Consider the following 16,419-nt stretch of genomic DNA (forward strand, 5'->3'; position numbering starts at 1 on the left):
AGAGCAGTGAATTATCATTTACAGCAGTGCATACACTTGCTGCTTTTTTCTTTGTCGTATTTGACAGTCGCATATTAATCTGCATGAGTTCTGAGCATGCGAGTCAGTTTGGTTTCTTTCTTGTTTTGTGCAATGTTGACCATTATTGAGAAGTTTCTGAATTTTGCATGTGCGTCTGATGCTGCCACTGCTACTATGGCTATGCCCTCTTGAAAACTCTCATTGTTATCTTTCGGTGCTTTTTATCATGCTCATTTCACAAGTTGCATCGACAACCTCGAACATGCATCCAATGCTAACTGATGTCGCTATGACGGTGCCAGTGCCATATCTTGGGATGTCGTGCGCTAGCACTTGTCTGAAGAACTTCTGTGACCCATATACAGCTTTGAGCAAAACAGGTGTGACCCTGGCGTGAAGAAAGGATGGCTGATAAAGAATAATAAGGCTTTTCATTAGTACAAGGGGGCTCAAGTTAGAGCAGTGTAGGCGCCCCACAATGATTCAATCATGTCGGAATTGGTGAATGATAGTGAAGCCTTATATCGTTTTTAAGACAGCGCAGTAAACATTTCAGATTAGATGCACATGATGTTGAGAAATTGTCCATTTCACTTTTCTTGTAAAATACTATTAAGTGGTGTGCATGCATGGTCTGCGCGTGCGCAGTACCGCGGCCCCAAAAAGCTTTGTAGAATCATATACCATGGTTCAGCAGCTGCAATACATGTTATAGGAGAAACTTTCATGGCCTAGAGCCACCGGAGCTGATCCTGTTATAGTCAACAGCCTAAAAGAGGACACATTGAGCAGAGTGATAGCCCAAATTATTTTGTAGATATGACAAGTTCTCATTTATTGTGTTGCACGCTGTTTGAAGAGTTGGTAATCTCTCAAACAACTGTATGGTGTGAAAAGTCTTTGGTGGGACCTGTTGGACTTAGTGGCATGAACATGTTACTCTTGACAACTGTCGAAACCTCCAGTGTTTGTTGATTGGTGATACTGAGCTCCACATGAAGGTCAGCAGAGGTAAAATGGGGTGTTATCAGCACAGAATATAGTCCTTAACCAGAAGGTGTTTTCAGCTTAAGCCTTAGCAGGTGTGGTCTTGTTGTAACCATGAGTCTCACCCCCCCCCCCCCTCCCCCACCTTTTCTTGTCCAGGACTCTCCCATGCGACGACAAGGGCAGGCAGATCCATTTGTGCTGACGGTGTGATGTTTCCTCACCGCAGAATGCCGTGCCACATCACCATTCTCTATGTATACAGCATCATCAGCCTCACGGCACTTTTCCATGCAACACTGGTTGCGGCAGAGATTGTTGCCGTAAGTTGATCCTTTGTGTTTAGGCTAGTGATGCATACTCCTGTGACATTGGTCAAGTTTGTAAGGTAACTTCTAAGGAGTTACAGATCTGAAATGTTTATAACTGAGCTGTAAAATTTAGTTTATAACGAAGGTTGCGTCATGTTTTACAAGAAATAAATTCTATTCGTGAAAAAGATTTCCTCGTCAGTCTCCGAAATTTCTGTTGGAAGTTTTTTGACAGTGAAAGGACATCAGAGGGGTACTTGCTTTGAGCAAGTACCTGAAGCAGGCGAAATCAGCAACAGCAAAGTTGCTGGTAAAGTGGCTGTGATCTAAAGACAATGTGTTGCTTGTCAGTCTCTGCTGCTCCAAGTTTGTTGCTGCTTGTGTGGTGAGTCTAAGGTGTCCATGAATTTTACCAATTTTAGAGTTTGTAGGTTGCATTGATCAGGTTTGTAAGGTAACTGCTAAGGAGTTGCAGATCTGAAATGTTCATAACTGAGTGAATAACTTACCAGCGAGCATTTTATGCACAGGTTATCTCATGCCCTTAGCACTGCACTACAGAGTGCAGTGGACAGTGAAAAAAAATGGAAGGTTTGTGCCTGTGCGCTGTTGGTCTGCCATGCTTTAGAAGTATAATCCTAATGGCATATTCGAATGGTCATTTGAGAGTGCTCTCGGCAGGGCTGTGAAGGTCAAGGAAAAGAGCAACTAAGCTTTGCTGCTAGCGCAAGCGGGCTCCCCTGATGATTAAGAAGCAGGATTATAATTTGCATACCTGGTTATTCTCGTAAAACAGTTTTAAAGCTGTTTACCAACACCGTTGCACGACCAGAGAGTTTTTAATGACCATGCTAATATGCCATATGTATATATATAGAAACTTTATTTGACAGGAAAGCATTTTAAAGAGCGGTGGTTGGAGCCCCTCAGTCCAGGGCCTCACTGGCCTCTGCCACCTGCCTGACCTGGCTAATTAAGGACTTTTGTCCTGCCAAGTCGGAACGGGCGACCTGTGCCTCCCACTGCTCCATTGTGATATGGTTATCTGGCCTATGAGGATGCTTAGTGCACTCCCAGGTTATATGTATTAGGGTGGGTATGCCACCGAATAGGCCATAAGTAAGCACTATTTTGTACAAGCAATATATGTCTTTGTCATGGCATTAAGTGTTGTACATAATGTAATAGATCCTACTGTGGCATAGTGGGCAATACATGAGCTGACTGCGCGTCTTATTCAGCACACAGTAGCTCTTCAGATCAAATCCCAATACTTTTTTCTTGGAGTGACAGCTCAGCTACTGTTTTCTTTTATGTGATACTCACAGCTTACTATTCAGTCCAACCTGGAGCAGCAGTACATTTCTGTTCGCACTTACGACGCGATGTGTGATTTCTGCATGTGATGTGGCCTTGACAGGTGTGATCGTGTATGTCTGCAATACATACCTCTTTGTTGCCTACGCAAAATACTTGTATAAAATCAGGTTGATAGGATTGCCGCTGTGCTCTGCATGTAATGTATGAGAGGACAAAACACACTTAATCAGCTATTTTATCCTTTTCACACTTCAAAGGACCCTCCTATACTCTTCACTGAGAGTACCTCAGGGATCACACATTGACCAATAAAATATGCTTGGCCCATAGACTCATATGCCTCCAGTGTTTCCGGCACTAGGGAGGTGCTTTTAACTTTTCTGAGACACTGCTGGGCTCAACAAGATACTTCGCTTCCTCATGTTGTGTGTGTTATGTGCCTGTCGCATCTCCTCTGTGCATTGTTTTATTTGTCAGTGCATTCACCTGAAGTACCATGCTAGGTGGTGCCACCTGGCAAACCTCTCCAGTTTTCGATAAAGAGCTACTGTTTTTCTATTTTCAGATTCCTCACAGTAACTCCACACCAGGGATAAAACACTTCTTTGATCAAGAGCTGAGTTTCTCGGCTATGGTGCCTGATGAAGGAGTGCCTGTAAGAAACAGAAACTAAAACATTACCTTTTCATTTCATACACTTTTGACTGCTTGCTTTTTAAAATTGCGGAATAAAATTTTGAGATTTTCAGTTACGTGAAGCACAGAAAGATATTGCTCTCCACTGAGGCAGTAGACTGAGGCAGCACTTCATAATGCACGTCCTCTCTTACTCATGTTTTATTTTATTTTTTCCCTCACAATTTGTACAGCCCTTGCAGTCAATTTTGAAAACTTATGGTCAATGATGTTTGTGGAACACACATATGTAGAAGTAAAAGTAGTAGTTTATTTCATGTGTAATACAGAATATGAGGAGTGAGAGAAAAACCAGCTTTTAGGCTGCTTGACAAAGGTCCCACCCCCTGTATATGGACATGGGTCTGCATTAGGCCATTGATTGATACATCACGTGGTGAACTACATAAATTCATTGAAATGGATAAATGTGCAAGCTGTAATCACATTGAAGAGAAGTACAAAAAGAAGAGTTGAAATAAATATCTGGTATTAATTTCACATGATAATTTCGTGCTACACAAATGAAAAAAAAATGTCAGTTTATCTAAGCATAAACTGTGCACACACAAAGAGCATACAAAGAAAATAGAATATAAAATCAGGGCTGCATATAATACTGCCTTAGTTGGTCGAGTGTGAAGTACTCTATATTTATTTAAATTTTGTTCATAAAAATGATTCAATATTGTAGGAATGATGCAACTTAACTTATCTTCACCATAATTAGTTCTGCTGGGACGCATTTACCAGTATTCAAAACGTCTAGTGTTATAGGTATGTGTGTTTACGTTGTAAGGTTACCCAGAGTGCATAAATAATGAGTATTTTTCTTCATTTCATTTCATAGTGCAAAAATGTAGCTTAAAATTAGAGATGGTCCAAACTAACTAAGTCATGCTTCTTAAGTAATGGCCGAGCCGGATTATTGGGAGCACTATTAACAATTACTCTTATCATATTGTTTTGAAGTCTTTTGAGTTTAAAAATGTTTTTGGAAGTGGTAGTTCCCCACACGAGAAAACAGTATTCAGTGGAAGGCATAAATAAAGAGTGATAGACCAAAAGCCTAGTCTTTGTTGGTGGTAAGTCACGGGGACGGTAGAGAAGTCCTAATGCACGAACTGCCTTGTTAGCTACACAATCAGTATCTGAGTCCCATGACATATGTTCAGTAAATACAACACCAAGAGTTTTGAAGTTATTAACAACTTCAATGGGGCTTCCGTTGAGTAGGAGTAGACTATATTGTACAAAGTGCTTGCTTTTTGCCTGAAATACAACCACACGTGTTTTGGCAACATTAATTACTAACCCATTACACGACGCCCATTCGGTTAGCTTAAGCAGAACCTAGTTTCTGCGCTGGAATAACCTGTCACAGTCGTCGTTGGCATAAATGGTATATTTAACATTTGGGTCCACATTAACTGCATCAATTATGTATATATTGAAAAGGTATGGTCCTAACCTTGCGGCACTCCAGAAGGAGTGCATTTAATTGAAGATGTGGTGTTATCAATAGAAACATATTGCTGGCGGTGGCTAAGGTAAGATGTATTCTCTAGTAAGGTCAGCCCTACCTAAAGCAGAGGGAAACAGGACTGAAAGAGGGAATAAGCAGAATGTGGGGAAGCACAATTTCTAAAATATATTTATATGCAACCCAGCACTGGACAAGGTGAACAGAAGCATGAGAGTGAGAATAAACATCCTTTTTAGAGCCATAAAGCTCTAGCCCAGTGCTTTATGACTCTGGGATGGCCCTGATACGAGATGCCAGAGATTGCTCTGAGGGCATGGCAGGGAGATGTGGGGTTAAAGTGGCATTTATTGCATTGTCTACCCAGTCAAACTTTACAGTAAACAGAAAAATTCTCCCATTATTCTGCTATTGTGAGTTACATTTTTTATTACTTTAGTGGCAGTGCATTCACAAGTTGTTACACATTGCTTGAGGACACTGGTAATGACTCCCTGTGTAGACAGTAAATGTGTAGTTAAGCATCAGACCATGTCACCCTGAGCTACCATAAAATCTGGATATTGCACTTGCCTTCACAATGTGTACGTCACTGTGGAAAATTTTTTGGATCGGCCGCCTTTCATTGATAGACACCAAGTTATAAAAACAGTACAGAGAAAATGTACATTTTAGATTGAACATGACGTGTAGTTGTCTCTCAAAAGCTTTTGAATGATCTGGAATGAAATGTAGTCTTTGGCATGCAAGGCACTTCGTTTAGCTGATAACCAATAGGCACATGGGATGGCTAGGTCAATCTGACCTTCATACAAAACATTGCTTGAACACCTGACATGGATGAACACATGGCCATGGGCGCTCGTGTTTTTTTCCTTTCAACCATTATCACGCTGGACACCTTTGTCTCATTATCTCGCCTAATCAGCCTGACTTCGTTGGTCATGAATACTGCTTGTTTCATCGGCCGTGTATCAGTATAGTGGCTGAGACACAGAATTGAAACCTAAATGGGGGTTGGTCACTTTTGAAGTGTGAGTACCACTAAATTATTGCCTTATCTTAGAAAAATGAAAGGAGAGTTGTGAAATGTACAAGCTTACACACACTTAGCACCTCTCTAAATTTTCGTGTTGTAGCAATGAAAGATCTGGGACACATGTTGGTACATGACATAGTGCATGAGAGGAAATTGGAATGCTGAAACGTATTGAAAAATTAACTCCTTTAGCAGCAGGCACCATTCTTGGTTTGCCATGGTGGTTTGATCTTGTAACTTCGAAGTAAAAATGACTGCTATATGCATACGACACATACACCTAAAGCCAACAACCCCATTATCATCCTGCAGTGAAAAAGTACTGCATTTATTGTATATTCTAGTATCAACTTATCCAATAACATTAGCTTTCTGCTGAGCAGAATTTTTTCTATTGTCTCCAGAAACAATAGAGATTTAGCTTTATCTATCTCCTGAATTAATTGACTTAAAGAAAAGTGATAGCATATTTTCATCATGTTTGGCCATAAAATACAGAAAATATCTCTACAGCCCATGCCCCCCCCCCCTTAAGTATTGGAACATTGCTTAATTAAAGGCCTGTGAAAGATCAGTGTGGTTATTGCATGCTTGGGCAGTGCTTTCAGTTTTGCAGTATACTGACAAAAATTTATTTCACTTTCATTTGCAGGGCTTGCTAACCATAGCATCACCTTTAGCAGCATGTCAACCAATTGCCCCTCCACCATTTCCATCCAATGACAGTTTTGCCTGGTTCGTCCTGATTGCCAGGTTTGAGTGCGGGCTCTCGGACAAAGTGAGTGTGATAGCCTACTCTACTTGTTGCTTAACTATCATAGATTATGACCATAGTTTCCTTTTTGGGGTGGCTTTGTGGAAAGATACTGCTTATTGTTTAAAAAGAGTAATGAGAATCAGAAGTGCACTCCGGTATGTTGTAGAAATGATGTAAATTTGATAAGAAGGAAAAGCCGGGGAAGTTGTGGATTTTTAGGATGCGCCAGCGGTGAAAAGATGAGAATTGTTCCCTCACCTGTTGCACACTCAGTGGTGCATACTCGGTGACCCGAGTTGGCGAGAGCTTCATTGAAGAGTGGCACTTACCAAGTGCTTTCGTGGCGCCGCCCACTAAAGCGTTGGTGTGAAATGCGTTAAGGGGGGACGCGGCTTTCGCATCGCAATATTTGGCCAAAAAAACGATTTTTTGTAAAATCACATTTTCAGTTTCTATGACTTCTTTTCTATTTTATTTCAAAATTTCGTCATGGGAAATCGCGCGGAAATGATGTAAAAAATGTTTATCGAAGCTAAGGTGGCGAGGAGTTTCTCGAAAATAGCGAAAAAAACGGAATTTTTCAAGCCGCGATATCTCCGCAACCGCGTAACCTAGCGCCGCCATCTTGGTCTCTATGGATAGCGTGATTCTCCGTCTTCAAATCTGGCGCCTCGTCCAGCTGCACCAGGCAAGAGCAAGCGCACAGCAAGCAAAAGTTTCAAGGTCTCGCGGCGGTTTCTGATCGGCAGCGCGCGCCACGTGACTGTACGCGGCTCCGGATTGGTCTCCCGGGCGGTTGCCCTTAGCAACCGGCGGAAAGGTCGTCTGCTCGCCGCGCTGACGGCGCTGAGGAGCCGATTTCGCGTCTTTTCAACTCGTCGCGGCGTGGTTTAGAGATCGTATCTCACTCATGATAACGGACCGGCACTCGCTTGTTAGAGAAACGAAAAACGTTGTCAAGCTCGGCCCTTCTTAGCTTGGAGAACGGCTCTCGTCTGTTATCACGGGCCGGCGATTGTTCAAGAAGAAACGCAAGACTGCGCATCAATTTGGTGCTCGTAAGTCGAAGCCACTGATCTCTAAAACAAAGTTTGCTCCGGCGACTTCAGCAGTGACAATGACGGTGGCATGCAGCGCGACACGGACGTGCAGCTGAGCACATCAAGCACGGATGGAACATCGTTCACGCGTATTGGCGAAACTGTTCAGGAACCCAGCCGAAAAAGATGCCATGCGGAAAAAGAAAGCTGCAAAAGCTCATCAGACCATCAGGTCAGATGGTCAAGCGATGCCGCATCGCAAAGGACACAAAGGACTATAACCCTGGTGCCTATTAAATTTTGACAACTTTGAACCTTGTTTTCTCAGTACAGTTTTTTTGGCATGTTGCTCAGCTCGTGGAGCAGATATCTTGGTAACTACTTTACACATTTTGATTGCGTTTGTTTTGTCAGACTCACTGAACTGTACTTTAGGGAATAGCGCTCTTCTTTTTTTATCCTAGTGTTTTAAGAATTCGTAGTAGGGTTCCTTGTTTGCAGTGTAAGCGTGCTCACTGCAGTGGGACTGGAGAAAACATAAACTACAAATTTTAGTGTTGAAAAAAAATTATTTTGAGAACGCTATCCCCTTCTGCATACATTTGGCTGTGCATACAGTATTTAACAAACTTTTCACTTGATTTCGTAAATCCTCCAGTCCCTCCACGAGGTTCAAGAAAGAAATAATTTGTCTAGCAAAAAGTTTTCATGGTACCGCTTTGAAATTTTTATGAAAGCATCATAGAGCCGTTCTTATTCTATGTACCAATTTTCATTGACATCCACCAAGAAACAAGAAAGTTGGTACCGAAAGCCGCGTCCTCCCTTAATTGAAAAGCGGCACATACCCAGTGCATTTGTGGCGCAGCCTGCTATTGTGTCGGGTTGTTGTCCTTGAGGAACACTTGTGATGTGGGTTCGAATCCGCGTTAGAGCAGCGCATTCCTAGTGGCACTTACCCAGTGACCAAAGTTGGCGTCAAAGGGTTTTATTTAGCAGCGGTACCTACCCAGTCTCGCATCTACAGTGACCCATGTCGGCGTGAAAGATTTTGAACTGAGGTTTGAACAGCGCGAATAAAAGAAGGACACGAAGAAACAAATACCACAAACAAGCGCTTCTTCGTGTCCTTGTTTTATTCGCGCTGTTCAAAGCTCAGTTCAAAATCATGAGCCAACTAGCCCTCATCAAGACCTTACTGGCGTGAAAGAGGTTCGTTGAAGAGCAGCACATATGTACACACATTGCCATGTACCCAGTGACCCCGAGTTAGTCCAACGGTTGGTTTTGAAACCTGTTTCCTCAGCACAGCAGTCCGATACGCTACCCATTCAACTGCCCAGTTCCCCAGGTAGGTGGGAAAACTGTTACATACAAACATACACAAAATACATACCTCGATATAACAAAGTATTTAACTTTTATAACTTATTTTCCATAGAACAGCATCTATTTAGAACCTCAATATAACGCATTGTGTTTATACACAATTTCAATGCAGCGAAATTTCAATGCCGCTGCAAAGGAATGACGACAATAAATGGAAACTTTCACGGACGCACCTAGCGAAACGGTTGAATTACATGCGACTGCTTGCGAATGCACCTCTCAAGTCGCACGCCGCGCAACTAAGAGCGACCACTGAAGCTGAGCAGCATCATGTTCTGGATAAAGTCCAATCAATTGCCCTGTGTTAGAGGTAACCTGCCGCATGTGCAAAGAGTAGATGTTCCGAGATGGCTTGGCATCACGTGCACTGCTTTCCAGCATGTTTAGTACTGGAGGTTGCATAACCTCGAGTTTTGGAGACACGAAGTGAGAGCTGTTCATTCCCCGCTGCTTGCGCTTTTCATGATAGCGTCGTTCCACAGCGGACGAACCACGGGCGCGGAGTGGACGCGAAAGCGTGGCTATTTTCGCTTTGTACTCCCAATGCGAAGATAATGTCCACATGGCATGACACCATATCTTTCATCGCCGACTCTCAAATTCAACAAAATGAATTCTTTTCTCATTCAAATTTGTTTTTTCCAATTGTCCGATAATTTGGAAAATTTAGCAGACCCTTCCGTGTATGAAAAATCTACTGGAGACTGTACTTATTTGCATAAAAAGCAAAATGTCAATGTGGCGAAATTTCGATGTAATAAAGCAAATTGCCAATTTTATCTGCCTTTGTTATATGGAGGCGTAACTGTACATAGATACCGTATTTGCTCAAATATAAGTCAAACAGGGATATAGGTCGACCCCTACATATTGAATTCGGCTACTTAATCTCTCTAGCCGATTCCACAAACTGCGTCCTTGTCGGAACTGCCGGAACAGTCATCCTCGTTGGATGCTTCACGGGCGTCCTCAGTACCCCAAACAACGTAGTCCTCGGTGCCGTCGGGTGCGTTGGATATGCAGAATGTCTTGAAGCCAGATGTGGATAATATCCAGGCTGACTTTACAGTGCGTGAGCAAATAAGGAACTCTGTTGGCTTGGTACTGTTGCTAGCTTTGCTCACGAATATAGGTCAATATTCTTTGGTCATGAATATACGTCGGTAGATCACTTTGCAATACTTTTGAGAAAAAAAGGTCGCCCTCTGTGTTGGTATAAATATGGCGAATACTTGAACCCTGTAAAGTGCGTGAAGTACCCTAAGAATGGCAATGCATTAAAATTAATTAATATCAACCAGAGAGCTTTCCTGAGACTGTCGCATGCAGGGTGTTGACTTGGCTAGTTCCATAGCTGCGTGCTCGGTTGGTAGCTTAGTACTTTGTTTCCTGGTGGCACTGGCATCGTATCATGATAAAAAACTTCGCACATTTTGCTCATCTTGGTTGCTGAATTATCATGCGGTCGTTCAGGCAGAGTCTGAAATATCGGTTGTCCTTAACGTGGTGTCTATGTGGCAGTGCTGCAAAGTTGTTCGAATAATTGAGCTTGTCTGAATTACTCGTCGGTGACTGTACAGAAAAATCAGTGGTAAGGAGGTTAAAATTAACCCCAGGGCTTGTCTAATCATTACTTCTTGGCTTGAGAGACCTTCAAAAAATGATATGAGCTGCATGCTTGTTATTAATATTTGAAGTTCAAATAATATACTTTTTGTATTAAAACATAATATACTTTTTGTATTAGGACCTTGTTAATGCAATCCTGTTTCGTATGATTTCGTGGTGCCAACGTTCGTGATTGAGAATACAAAAATGTCCCAATACAGTTACGCTTCTTTTTTACCGGTTGATATGTTCTCGGAAATTACAATCTTTGGGCACCAATGTTCTGTACATCGCCAAAGTGCGATCGTATGATATGTTTTCCGGCCACTACATCCCAGGTGAACAAAAAGAGGTGCGAGGTGCACACGATCGAGGGCAGTAGCCACTTGCCATCTTCATTTGAATTGAGTGTACATTCACAGCTATCGCTGCCAACCCTATTGCGATAAGCATCTTCATTTATCTGTTTTTTCTGTTTCACAGCATGTGTGGCATAGTGCCTTTGGAAGCGTGCTGCGCGCTTTTAATTGGCGATAATCCAAATGCGCCCACCATTGTTCCCTGCTGCAGGCGGTACCAAGTGAGCGTCATGTTTTGCCCTGGCAGCATCGTATTCCTGTGTCAGCCATCAACTCGATATTGTTTTGATTCCACCTCAGTGTCTTAAAACACTATGCAGCAGGAATGCAACGAAGCACGTTTTGACCTGCTCATGTTCCACTGGTTCGACTTGCGTTGGCATCTCTTGTTGCAACGATTCTCAACGAGTAGGCATGTCAAAACTTCCCACCAAAATGCCCTGCCCGAAGAAGCTGCTGATGCAGGCTGAATTCGAGGGGCACAAACTTTAAGCTTGCCAAAGTCACAAGAACGACAATGCGTGTATTGGGCCGCTCGGGCCCCACCAGCTTTGCATGAGTTGGTGTCTTGTGCTGCAACAATTCGTGCCACACTTCACATTACATAGGTGTCAACTTCAACTGAGTCTGCCAGATTTTTTAGTGACTGGTGGTTCGCTCGTTTTCCCAGGTAGTGTATTTTTCTCGCTATTTTTTCTGAAGCGTATGAACGAGGTTCTGCTGTAATAGGAATAATTTTGGACATTCATTTATACTTCAAACTGGAATAACTCCAAAACTTGTTCTACATTTTATTATGTTCAGTGCTGCTGTCTGCTCTTAACTTGCTGGGTAATTGTATTTCTGAAAAAGGGCTTTCATAATCTTCATATGAATTTGAAAACTTAGCACCATTCTTATCTTTATGGATTTTCTTGTTTCAGGCACGTTTTGCCCAAGAAGCAGGTTATGATGTGGCTGTGATTTATGACCGTAAAACGCACAATAGTGGCCCCTTCGATACCCACATTACGCCAGAACCCAAGTACTACCCTATCAGAGGTACTGTTATCTTGTTCACAAATTATTTTCTGATGCATCAGCATTTGTGCTAAGTGTAATTTCGTTGCATTAATTTCTTTACAGCTAACTTGTATTCAAACTCTTAAAGACCACAGATTACTGTTTGAGTTATCAGAAGTTAGAATATACCGAAGTTGAATAAGATGCAGTTTCTATATGATAAGGTATACGCACAAGACAAATCTTTGTCTTCTCTTGCAAAAATCAGAAAAAAAAAGAAAAAATGTAATTAATGCAAATAGCAACTGCATGTAACAGCATTCAAATCTTTTTAAAGATGACCTAGCACACTTATTGGCACAAAGCCCGCCATGGTTGCTTAGTGGCTATGGTGTAGGGCTGCTAAGCACGAGGTCATGGGATCAAATTCCAGCCACGGCGGCCGCATTTCGATGGGGGTGAAATGCGAAAACACTCGTGTACTTACATTGAGGTGCACATAAAAGAACCCCAGGCATTCCACATTATTCTGGAGTCTCCCACTACGGCATGCCTCATCATCAGATCGTGGTTTTGGCACTTAAAACCCCATAATTAAAAAAAAAAAACTTTATGGCACATGCAAGGCTCCAGGCAATTTTTTGTTTTTTTCGTTTCATACATTTACATTTCACTGATACTCTTCGTTGAAGTGTGATGCAGCTTTATGGCAGTATACAGCACATTGCCCTGAAATGGCACTTGCAGGCAATATTTGCTTTTAGCAAGCACACTTCAACTTTGTTGTTAAGTTCCTTTAACTTTTGGTAAGGTCTACATTTGTATAAATACACTATTTTGGTTAGTTCACTGTGTGTTGAAACAATGTGTTATTAAGAGTAGTGTTCCTGATGGGTCGGCAGAAAACTGTGCCACACGAATGCACTCATCTTGGGGTTGGGCCGGGGATTGCTTTCCTTTGTGTTGTCTGCATGCAGGAAAGCGTTATCTACTCTGGCAATCAGTGGTGAGCTTCAGAGAACCATGAGATAATGCAACATGGTGCCATGCTGTTACAACAACAGCAAACACTTGGCCTTGTTTTCCACCTTGTCTTGACGGTGTACACAGGCCCACGTATCGCTGAGTTTATTTGCTATGTGAATGTGGCATTTGCTTACTTGGAGGTTTGCTCAAGTGCTCTTTGCACATGTAGTAGCAGTGATGTCATGAAAAATGTAATGGTCAAGACTGATTTACTTGTGGAAGCAAAAGTTTTAGAGGTCTCCTGCAGCTTTTTATTTGCTACCATACATTTCCTCTGCTGTTGCTGTTGAGAATTTGACTACAGGTTCTTATGCTAAACTTTTTCCTGAATACAAAGTAAAAAAGATTGGTTAACTTGAGGCCTCACAGGTTACTGGAATTCGACATGTTCAAGTTTGGCAAATTTAGGGATAATTGAAAAAAAAAACACCACTTGGGAGAAAGTGTGAAATTTTGTTGCATGAAAATTTTGTGCCTTTATGTGCTGCACAGTTATTCAAAACACTAATAAATGCAGGAGTGCTTGGTTTGTTCATTTGTGATACCTGGGTGGTGATATATTGTCTGGCTAGCAATTAGGTGATTTTGCACATTGTGGGCTTCATTTCAGCTTGAGCATTGGAAGGAGTAAGCATGCATGTGTATTCACTACACCACACAACTTGGTTTCTCACCAAGTGAAGACCGTCTGCTTACTACTAAACCACGTGAGACATGAATATTGTGCAGCACGCAATCTCTGCCTCGCATGTTACTTACCGACCCTGTGGCTGCAAGTGCATGCATCATGTGGGAGCCTACCACTGCAGGGTTATGTTCTTGGGAACCAAGGAAATGGCTTAGGTGCACACATAAAGGCACTCATTGCTCTTCATGTACAAAACACCGACTATCCAAAAAGCAATGACCACTTCCTTTGAGAGACTATGCTAAAGAATCTGAGAGGCTCGACTCACTGCCTTGGGATAATGAGCTAAAGCTCACCCATTCCAGGCATTGAAGCCCAATTGGGGCATTGTTTGGGAGCGCCGACAATGCTTACTGGCGAGTGTTTACTTGGGCCTACACTGTGCTTTGAAGCTGAATTAAACCCCTTTCATAGGGTAGTACCGTGAAAGTAACTGACATGTTCACAACGTCCTGAAGGCCAGGAGAAGAAACGTACGGCAAGTTCGAAATGCGCCCACGCTGCTCTCTTTCTCAGGTGCAGCTGGTAGTGTGCTATGAACGCATGTTTTGTTATACCTGCTGTAACTGCTGCAATCCAATTCCCTACGTCAGGTGTTTGCCACGTGGGGAAGAATAATTTCAGAAAGTGCAAGGCAGTTGGGCGTTGCCAAAAGGTCTCTTTTTGTTGGCTTCGCTAGCTGGTGTTGACAAGAATTATCAGTGCTTTTAAAAGGCTGTGCCTTATGCTCATTACATTAGAAACGCATTAGAAAATTTGCATCCATTTTGGTATCGCAGGCTCACAGCTATTAGCTGCAGAGTGAAGGATGCTGCTGAACCTAACGCCACTTTTTAAACTGCATTAAAGTGCTGCAGGACTTTACTGCATTTGGTTGCCCGCCATGTGCACTGGGCAAATTCCGTTGCGCATTCCACTTCACGTCAAACAAGCACGAGTGGTCATGTGTGGCTTGGTCTCCAAGATTATTGCGTGGGACCCCTCTCTGTTGTCTGCTGTGTGACAGGGCCCACTGTGTACTTTGTCTGGCCGACGCAGTAGGCAACAGAAAGGAGTCACATGCAGTGAAGCAGTTGAGCAACTGTTGAGTAATCTAGTAGTGTTGGCTGAGCTGTTGTCACGAAAACAACCAGCAGAGATTGACCATGCTGCTAGAATCTGCATTTAAATCTGGTAAGGACAAATATGAGTTGTTCTTCTGGACATCAAATATGCACACTAAAGCTCTAGCCAGTGAAATTTATCTAGATAGGAGTGTGCTGTATTCAGATTACCTGGTAAAAATCTCGCCAGGAACTGTGTGTACTCAGTGTTTTGAGGGAACTGATTGTAATTGCATTGTAGTTGGCTACTTCATGTGTTCATTAAGATCTTCAGGTACTGACAGCAACAGCTGCAGCAGCCAGTCTGATATTATATTTCTCTTGTTTTTATTAGGAAATGGCTTGAAGGACACAGATGACCTTAATATTTATGCTGTTATTGTTAGTGAAGAAACTGGGATTCGGCTCAAGCGGTATACTTACAAAGACGAGTAAGTTTCTTGCAGTTTTGGCTTTGCATTGTAGGGTAGCTAACCAGACGTTATTTTGGTTAACCTCCCTGCCGTCTGCCTTTCTTTTTCCTCCTCCTCCCCTTGGCTTTGCATTCGAGTAGCTGTTTTCCTCCTTTTTTCCCCTTTATTTCTTGAGTAGTTCTTGTTTGTTTTAGGGCCAGTTAAGTACGGCAACTGTGATGGTTATTTGTTTAAATAGGGCTAAATGGCATGTTTTTTTACATTTAGTCCTGTGTGCCGACTGATAGGGCCCATTCACACCAACAACTTGTCGAGGTTGTGCGACCTAGTCGTTCGCAGATGATCGCTTTGGTTGAAAAGCGACTGTTTTGGTTACCCGCCCATGTGGGCTGGGCTCAAGCCATTCTAACCTATCACGGAAGGCTAATGGCGTATTTGGAATAAAAACAGATTGGAATAGCTTTACATTATCCTGGCACTAGTTTCAGATAGTGTCCTTCGTGACAAGTTTGAAATACGTGTGCATATGTCATGAAGAGCTTGCAAAAAACTGTATGCTTTGATACTGAAACTGGAAAAAAAGAATAATTCCACCATTCCGCACACCAGTAATCGCACAGAATTCATAACATTGAGAACCTGCTCAGCGCCTGAGTATGCGCCTCCAAGATAGGGTTGCATCCATGGCGTGCTAAAAATCTCCAAGACCTGGCTTAGGAATTGCGTAATGTCTGCTAACTGGGTGCACCATCACGTGCAAGACAATTACCAGCCCTGTAGTTTTGCCAAAATTGCTTCGGTTGTGTACACTACTATTTATGACCAATTTCGCCAAAGTGAAATTTCATTGCAGTTAGGCCCAAATACTTTCTTTTCATAATTTTCCCAAGTGTGCTTAATTTGCAAGTGTGCTTCTCTGCACTGCACATTTGCCCAACTAATGGCAGCACTGATCATCTTTCAAATGAAGACAAAGTGCTAGCTGCACATTCTGAGGTGCATGGTTTCATCAAGAGAGATGCCTCTATATTTTCTATAGGTCATAATGCAGGCAACCTTTGCTTGTAGACGCTGTTTGCAAAAGTGACTACACCGCCATTAATTAAAGTGCCTCACAAGAAAGCCAGCTTTACAAGTATGAGGAGGGTCTATACCACACTTTTAATTCCGTTCATTTTGTCTTTATTACTTGTTTAAT

At 42.4% G+C, this 16,419-nt stretch overlaps 1 protein-coding gene across 2 annotated transcripts in view; it reads left to right on the plus strand.

The window, feature by feature from the left end:
- LOC119442303 (E3 ubiquitin-protein ligase RNF13) overlaps positions 1-16,419 on the plus strand; it is a 37,781-nt gene that overhangs the window by 7,370 nt on the left and 13,992 nt on the right. For both annotated transcript variants that reach the window (XM_037707134.2, XM_037707135.2), the window contains exons 2-6: positions 1,168-1,331; positions 3,205-3,294; positions 6,489-6,614; positions 11,913-12,030; positions 15,143-15,239. In XM_037707134.2, coding sequence (XP_037563062.1) covers positions 1,221-1,331; positions 3,205-3,294; positions 6,489-6,614; positions 11,913-12,030; positions 15,143-15,239 — 542 coding nt within the window. In that variant the 5' untranslated portion in view covers positions 1,168-1,220. The remainder of the gene's footprint in view (positions 1-1,167; positions 1,332-3,204; positions 3,295-6,488; positions 6,615-11,912; positions 12,031-15,142; positions 15,240-16,419) is intronic.

This window comes from Dermacentor silvarum, chromosome 2 (assembly GCF_013339745.2).
Source record: "Dermacentor silvarum isolate Dsil-2018 chromosome 2, BIME_Dsil_1.4, whole genome shotgun sequence".
Taxonomy (NCBI): Eukaryota; Metazoa; Arthropoda; class Arachnida; order Ixodida; family Ixodidae; genus Dermacentor; species Dermacentor silvarum.